Source organism: Notothenia rossii (assembly GCF_949606895.1).
Source record: "Notothenia rossii genome assembly, chromosome: 11".
Classification (NCBI taxonomy): domain Eukaryota; kingdom Metazoa; phylum Chordata; class Actinopteri; order Perciformes; family Nototheniidae; genus Notothenia; species Notothenia rossii.
Window position 1 is genome coordinate 57,002,669 of NC_136910.1, and position 7,892 is coordinate 57,010,560.

General features: G+C 40.2%; 1 protein-coding gene across 3 annotated transcripts in view; it reads left to right on the plus strand.

Annotated features, from left to right (window-relative positions):
• The window catches only part of ark2n (arkadia (rnf111) N-terminal like PKA signaling regulator 2n), a gene marked incomplete at its 3' end in the record, with an annotated part of 14,107 nt that extends 7,710 nt beyond the window's left edge, over nucleotides 1-6,397 (plus strand). For 2 of the 3 annotated variants that reach the window (XM_079657818.1, XM_079657817.1), the window contains exons 3-5: nucleotides 1,448-1,594; nucleotides 1,915-2,029; nucleotides 3,700-6,397. In XM_079657818.1, the coding sequence (XP_079513944.1) occupies nucleotides 1,448-1,594; nucleotides 1,915-2,029; nucleotides 3,700-3,889 (452 nt within the window). The remainder of the gene's footprint in view (nucleotides 1-1,447; nucleotides 1,595-1,914; nucleotides 2,030-3,699) is intronic. The other variant, XM_079657820.1, reaches the window with a different exon arrangement.
• Nucleotides 6,398-7,892: the final 1,495 nt, after the last annotated feature.

A 7,892-nucleotide genomic window follows, 5' to 3' on the forward strand; every position in this document is an offset into this window, starting at 1 on the left:
CACACACACACACACTCTGGTCTGATGACAGCAGTGTGTGTCTCTTACAGGGTAGAACACAGGGAGTTGTGCTCTGATTGATTATCCCTCTGCATTTCATGGTCGGACTGATGGTTTTTGTAAATGACTGTATTTTAGTGTAGTTTTTACGTGAATGGCTGTTATTTTAAAAGCAATAAATGGAGAGAAAAATAAATGCTAACGTTTTTTTTATTTACTCTTATATAAAGATTGTCTGATTCTGATTTCTTTAAAAGTCTGACCTTTCTTTGTTTCTCTTAGAATTATCATTTTAAATGCAATTAAAGTGAACATTATATATTATAATCTAATAACTTGATACCATCTGCCCCAAGTTAAAGGACTTCCTCTCAATCTAAGACACTTCAAATGAAAGTAATCCAGATTACTTGGCTGCTTATAAAATCCAAGTAAAACTGAGTTTACCCGATTGATGTCTTTATCAGTATCAACTTGAAGAAGCTCTATTCTGCTTTTTGGGGTATTCCTTCACCTGTACTGTAGGAATGTAAACGTGTCACAGTAGAGACACACAATACAAATGTGAAAATTATTATAACACGTCCTCTTTAAAATACAGTTATTCCAAATTTTGCGTTCACACCAAAAAGAGAACTTTGTTCATGAGAACTTTTCCCCCCATTTGTTGTGCCTGCTAGAGAGGTGGTTCTATCCTGGGGAGGAAAAAGTACCAATTTCTGATTGGCTGGACGAATTGCAAACCACGCCCCGTAAAACTGAAAAGATTTGTGAAGCCGCCATTTTATTTGCTGGCATTAGCATTATTAGCATTAGCATTAGCCCCACGCACCAACGCAGAGACTAACTTATGGCAACACAAAATAAAACATGGGAGCGGTGGAGATGAGGAGGTGTCGGCGTTCTGGTGATTTACTCGGAAGGCTTCAGTCCCCAACTCCGGGGACTTCCGGCCTGGGAATTCGGGTGGCAGTATACGCCGTGAAGTTGTTTGCGGCCTTCCAGTAAACCCAAAGCAGAAGAAGAAGAAGTGACGTCAGCGGCTTCATTTGCCTAATCCTTCCTCAGGGACTTATTCCGGTGTGAACGTGATCTGCTCTTTAGTTCCATGGGGGAACTAAGTGCTGGGAACTAAGTGCTGGGAACTAAGTGCTGGGAAAGTACTTGGTTTGAATTGGCATGCGTTTATGTAAATATAAAAACACATAAGACTGACTGATGCATCTCTACTCTAAAAATATAAACGTTTTTCATATTTTACCGCTCGTACTATAAATTTAAAATATACCAATAATAAATTATATTTCTATAAATTTGACTGCATTTGGGAAGATAGTCTTGTTTCCTTGTGTATGTGCTGCACTACAGACTAAAGTCTCTGTTCCACGCAGAGCTGCACCACAAAAGCATGATTTGAATAATAAAGTGTTCTCTTTGTTTTCTGCAGACGGGCTTCCGATAGTGGGTCACTATGATATTTCAGACACTGATTCTAACCAGGAGAGTATGAGTGTGGACACAGTGCGGCCCTCGGTGATAAAGCATGAGCTAAAAACACACTCTGGGTGTATAAGAGCCCTGTGCTCTCTCTCAGGTCAGTTACTAACCCCTGAATCCAAACTGAATATTTCCACTGCTCTCAGTGACGGCAGGGTGCGAGGCGGTGAAATGATCTTATTAATCTCCCAGCTGCTTTTAAATACTTCTATGTGCTTTGGGCGCTGCCTTGCTTCAAGACAAAATAATTGACCTTTTGTGACATGAATATAAAAGTCCACAATTAATGTTCTGTCCATTGTGTCTCTCTACTGTTCAAACACAGTGTCGGATTCATCATTGTTGTGTGCGTGTCAAAGGCCTGAAGCGCTCGGCCCCTCCTCACAAAGTGTGACTGTGTCCTCTTGTTTGTTTCAGGCCACGTGGAGGCAGAGCTGTCGCACAAGGGAAGTTCTCTACACCACAAGGGCCAGATTCACATTGCCTCCTCCGACAGCGAGGTGGAGATAGTCGGAGTGCAGGAGAAAGCACGGTAAAGACTCAGGGGGGTCACATTTCTTAGTTTAAAGGGGACCTATCATGCAAAATTGACTTTTTGATGTCTCTTATATATAAATGTTTCCCCGGTGTGTCGGGGAACTCACGCAGCGTCAGAAAATAAAACCCTCTCTCTTTTCGTCCGTACCCAAATGTTTTTAAAACGGGTGTACAACGAGCAGATACAGATTTCCATCCGAGCTGACGTGTCCATCTGAGGTGAGGTCGGCGGACCCTAGGGCTGCTCAATTAATCGTATTTTAATCGCGATTACTATTACGGCTTGCAACGATTACGAAAACAACGTAATCAAAATAAAACGATTATTTTTTTATTATTAATTTTTTTTTTTTTAAATAACTTTTTTGGGGGGGTTTTTCAGTTGAATTATACTTAAAGTTAAGGGTAATCAACTGTTAAAAACATACTGTTCACATTTTTTTTCTCCAATAAATGGATGTTCTCAAAGTCAATGAATAATCGCATTTAATAATCACAATTACAATTATTGACCCAAATAATCGAGATTATGATTTTTGCCATAGTCGAGCAGCCCTAGCGGACCCACAGAAAGTTGCTATCAGAAACAATGCCTGACGTGTTTCGGACGTCTTTGTTTACATTAGCAAGCCTCGCTAACACTCAGAGCTAACCTGTACTGGAGAGCACATGTGTTTAAAAAGCAGGAAATAAAAAAAGAACTCACCTTGTGATAAACCCGCAAGAGAAAAAGCATTTGAGCTCCATCCTGTTTCAGAAATAATCTTTGATGTGGTTTAGAACAGGATGGTGTTTTATCACAGCAGAATTTAACTTTATCTCCGGTAGAATTCTGATCAGGCTTTAGCTCCGCCTCGTTTTCTTTTTTTTCAAGCTAAGGACCCAAAATCTGCGTTTCTCTAACAGGGCTGCAAAACAGGGCTTTGAGCAGTATGAGGCATGGCTACAATGGGTGATCTGTTTGGTATTTTGAAAAGAAAACATCACAGACGTGTTTTGTATAGGTATGGCCCTACAATATATGTTTCAAATATAGCATGATAGGTCCCCTTTAAAGTATGATAAGGATAGGTGTTGTTTTTAAACTCTTTTATGTATGGTTTTTATGAATCTGTTATTCCATTGTGTTCCTTTCTGTGGTTTCATTATTAAGTGTTCATGATTTGAATTGCCTTTGTGCTATATAAATAACATCCGCACATTTAAATACCATTTTGAATATTTTGGCTCACCCAATCTATAGATTCATTTGAAAGAAATTGCTCCATATTATATAACCTTTTAAAGTCTGATGTTGTTGGATTGAAACAAGTGTACCACTCTTTGTGCTAAGCTAATATGGATCTCTCATCTAGTCGTCAAATAAGCGAAAAACCAAAATGTGTTCCTTTTGAAATCCACAGCTTTTGTTTCTGTTATTACAATAAGTACGTTTTTACCAAACAAGCAGAAAACCGCTGGTAAACAAACACTACACAATCTGATTAGTTTCACCGCAGCACTACCAAATGTTGGAGGTGTGTTGGCGATACACATCTAGTATTTATAGGTTGAAAGCCACAGAGAGACGTAGTCATCAGTGAATGTATGAACTTATTGTTTGCATGCTTTTTCCTGACTGACTAACTTTTTAATATTTGTAACATTCTCTCGTTTGTGATCCAGATGTGCCCACCCGTGTGGAGGCGTGATAAAGAGCCTGTCCGGCTGGAAGGAGAGCTCCGTGGAGCAGCTCATCAGCACAAACCAACCCCAGCTCTGGACTACTGTTTCCCCACAGCCCAACTGGGTGTCCCCCCCCGAGGTGGTGGACCTCACACTGGACGAGGACGCGGGACACAAATACCTTCTTTAAAGAAGCTGCACACTGAAGACTCCTTCCTCCTCTCCTCGTCCTCCTCCTCTTTGCCTTGCCTCCATGTTACGGCTGAAATCCTTCCCGTAGAATCGGCCTCGCCTCTCGTGGACTCTTCCCACTCCGGAGTGTGTTTTTTTTTTTTAAAGAAATCAATTGTATCAAAGCCATTCTACTGACGTGATTCCCTGATCAGCTCTGAATTTAGTCGTAATAAAAAAAAATGGCACAGCATTTCATGTGCAGGTGGAAATGTGAGTAAGATGTATCTGTTAATGATATCAATATCCTACCTTCATTTATACCTCAGTTACCCCTCCGTGTAGGCTGTCTCTTGGTGTTGTGTGCTTGCAATCTGTGTAGAGAACACATCCAGTTGCTGCTTGAGGTCATGATCACAACATGGCGGCTTCACTACGGACTCTGGAAGGCACATTTTCAGATTTGGCATTTTGTACCTGCAGCTGAGACACAAACGGCAGCTGGTACACCTTTTTCTTTTGGTCGTACAGTCGACCACAAAGTCGGCTTTGTACCGATTTCTAAGGGTCAATTTTCAAAAGTCTCACCACTGGTTTCACATGTTGTTCAAACTGCATGGCTTCACATACAGGTTTAGGTTATCTTAAAGATCATTTTTGGGAAATATTCGTATTCACTTTCGTGTTGAGAGACACAATGAGCTTCTTGTACAGCAACATATGTCCTTGTCTCGATAAAACCCTGATGCACTTTACAATGTGTACTCTCTGTGCATGTGCTGTGACCGATGTCTAGTGTCAAGACAATTCAATAAATCATTGAAGTGGAGGATTCTTTGGGCAAAAGCGGCTGCCAATTTTGCCCAAAGAATCCTCCCAGCAGCACTTTCAAAGCTCAATAATTAACACGTTGTTGAATTGAAACAAGTGTAAAAAAGGACAGTTTGTTGTTGAGTAGTATGTGCCGCACTAGTTATTTCCCTGTCTCCACTCTTTGTGCTAAGCTAAGCTAATATGGATCTTTCATCTCGTCGTCAAATAAGCGTATTTCCCAAAATGTGTTCCTTTTGAAATCCACAGCTTTTGTTTCTGTTATTACAATAAGTACGTTTTTACCAAACAAGCAGAAAACCACTGGTAAACAAACACTACACAATCTGATTAGTTTCACCGCAGCACTACCACATGTTGGAGGTGTGTTGGCGATACACATCTAGTATTTATAGGTTGAAAGCCACAGAGAGACGTAGTCATCAGTGAATGTTTGAACGTATTGTTTGCATGCTTTTTCCTGAGTGGATGCAACCTCCTTGAATCTCTGGGGACCCTTTACAAACAACTGAAGAAATGTATCTTCCATTGAATACCGCAAAGCAAGATGGCTGCCTGAATGCCTTGAAAAGTGCACTATTTTTCTTTGAGAAAAGCTACCTTAAAAAGCAGCGGATCTCAACAATAAATATTTTAATAATAGATGTGAATTTTAGCACACACACACACACACACACACAAAGTAGTATACGACGTGGTGTTGAGTTTGTAGCCACGTGTGAGGCGTTTATAGAAAGAGTTTTATGTATGAACCGTTTCGACCCTGATCCTCGGGGCCTGCCTGCTCTCTCCTGTGGTCTTATCTCTGTCCGTTCCTCAATGTCGAGTACACCTGCTGCAGAGCCACTATTTCAAGCATACGACGTCATCGAGTGGCGCAGAATGCTGGGCATTTAAACAGTCCTTCTGCGCCACTCGATGTCGTAGTATGCTTGAAATTGTGGCTCTGCAGCAGGTGTACTCGACATTGAGAAACGGCCTCTGTCTTCATGCGGTCACGCTGGTCTTTTATCTATCTTACAAACAATCAAACTTTACACACTGTTCAAACGCTTGGGATTTATTTTGTCAGATTGAATACCGTCTACTTTCCTAAAAGAGATGTTAAGAGAGTTGAAGAATCAAATGATTTGACTTCTGCTGGTCACAGAAGGGAAGGGAATATATAAGAAACCAAAGTCTAAATGGAATTCATGTTTTGTCTTATTTCTGAATTTGAAATTTGCTTCCATATTATTTTTTTTAATTTGCTCTGTAGGTCTAAATTTTATGTGAATCGAAATCTGTTTTAAAGTCAAGATACAGTTTTGTATCATGTGATTTTTCTTTTTGCTTGGCCAGTCATTTCCACTAAATGCAGCTTCTGACAATTCTTCAACCAGACCACTTTTCAAAAACACAGTTCTGTTGTTCCTAAAGGTTATTTTCAAATGTTCTTGGATGTCTTTTGTGATGGTTTGGTTGCACATAGCATGTTGGGTCACATCTCACCTCAAGTCCGATATTATTCTCATTACCTGTCATTTAGCTTTGCTCTTCAGTTCTGTTTGTTTTTATTTTACTGTCAGTATTTTAAATTAACAAAAAAAAGGTGTTTATTTTGTTGCTTTTGCAAGTCCCCGACTTCCTTGAAAGTATGTCTGTAGAACAAAAAGAAACTATTTTAAAACTAAATAAATAGAGCGTTATTTAATGAGTCTGTTGTACGGCAATTTGATTTCCTTGTCTCTAGAAAACACTGGTTCAGTCTCATGTGCAGTGAATGTGGTTTTCCCTCTCCTGTAGTGTGTTCTGTAGGTTTTAGTGCATGTCAATGGTCTACAGAGGCTACAATCTCAAAGTTCCCACCAGAGGGGTATATCAGTATGCAGTGTCTACTTTAAAGAGTCCTCTCCTGCTGATGTTCAGGTGTATATCAGTATGTAGTATCTCTACTTTAAAGAGTCCTCTCCTGCTGATGTTCAGGTGTATATCAGTATGTAGTGTCTCTACTTTAAAGAGTCCTCTCCTGCTGATGTTCAGGTGTATATCAGTATGTAGTGTCTCTACTTTAAAGAGTCCTCTCCTGCTGATGTTCAGGTGTACATCAGTATGTAGTGTCTCTACTTTAAAGAGTCCTCTCCTGCTGATGTTCAGGTGTATATCAGTGTGTAGTGTCTCTACTTTAAAGAGTCCTCTCCTGCTGATGTTCAGGTGTATATCAGTATGTAGTGTCTCTACTTTAAAGAGTCCTCTCCTGCTGATGTTCAGGTGTATATCAGTATGTAGTGTCTCTACTTTAAAGAGTCCTCTCCTGCTGATGTTCAGGTGTATATCAGTATGTAGTGTCTCTACTTTAAAGAGTCCTCTCCTGCTGATGTTCAGGTGTATATCAGTATGTAGTGTCTCTACTTTAAAGAGTCCTCTCCTGCTGATGTTCAGGTGTATATCAGTATGTAGTGTCTCTACTTTAAAGAGTCCTCTCCTGCTGATGTTCAGGTGTACATCAGTATGTAGTGTCTCTACTTTAAAGAGTCCTCTCCTGCTGATGTTCAGGTGTACATCAGTATGTAGTGTTTCTACTTTAAAGAGTCCTCTCCTGCTGATGTTCAGGTTTATATCAGTATGTAGTGTCTCTACTTTAAAGAGTCCTCTTTAAATCATAATTATGGCAGCCCATTGATATCGAAAGTTTAGTTTAGTTGATTTGTGTATAGTGTCGTGGACAGTCCATTTATTAACTGTCACAAAAACACCTGTTGTCCAGATGATAGTAGACACCTTTTAAAATCACAATACATCAACAGCATTAGTTGAAGGTTCTGCCTATAGAGAGGCGAAGTCCCGCCCATCTACTTCCGACCCATGGGACCTTATTTAGGATAAATTATGTATTGAAGTCAATGGGGAGAGAAAGATTATCTCTCGATCCCGTTTGAATTGTGCCACAAATTAATTTGTCAATTAAAAAAATAATTTCCATGTCAAAAAAGTCACAGTTTGTCGTAAAACAGAAAGACTACAAATCCCAGAGTCCCGGTCCCGCATGCTGCCTCTAATGTACCGACTAACTCCCCTTGTGTGTATGTACAGCTCTCAACTGGAGTGATTTTCACCTCATTCTGAAAGAAAGAAGTGAAATGTGCCAATGTGACGGCCGTCTTGGTGTGTGGTGCGAGATGGGAGATGTAGTTCATTGAGCGGTTTCACGC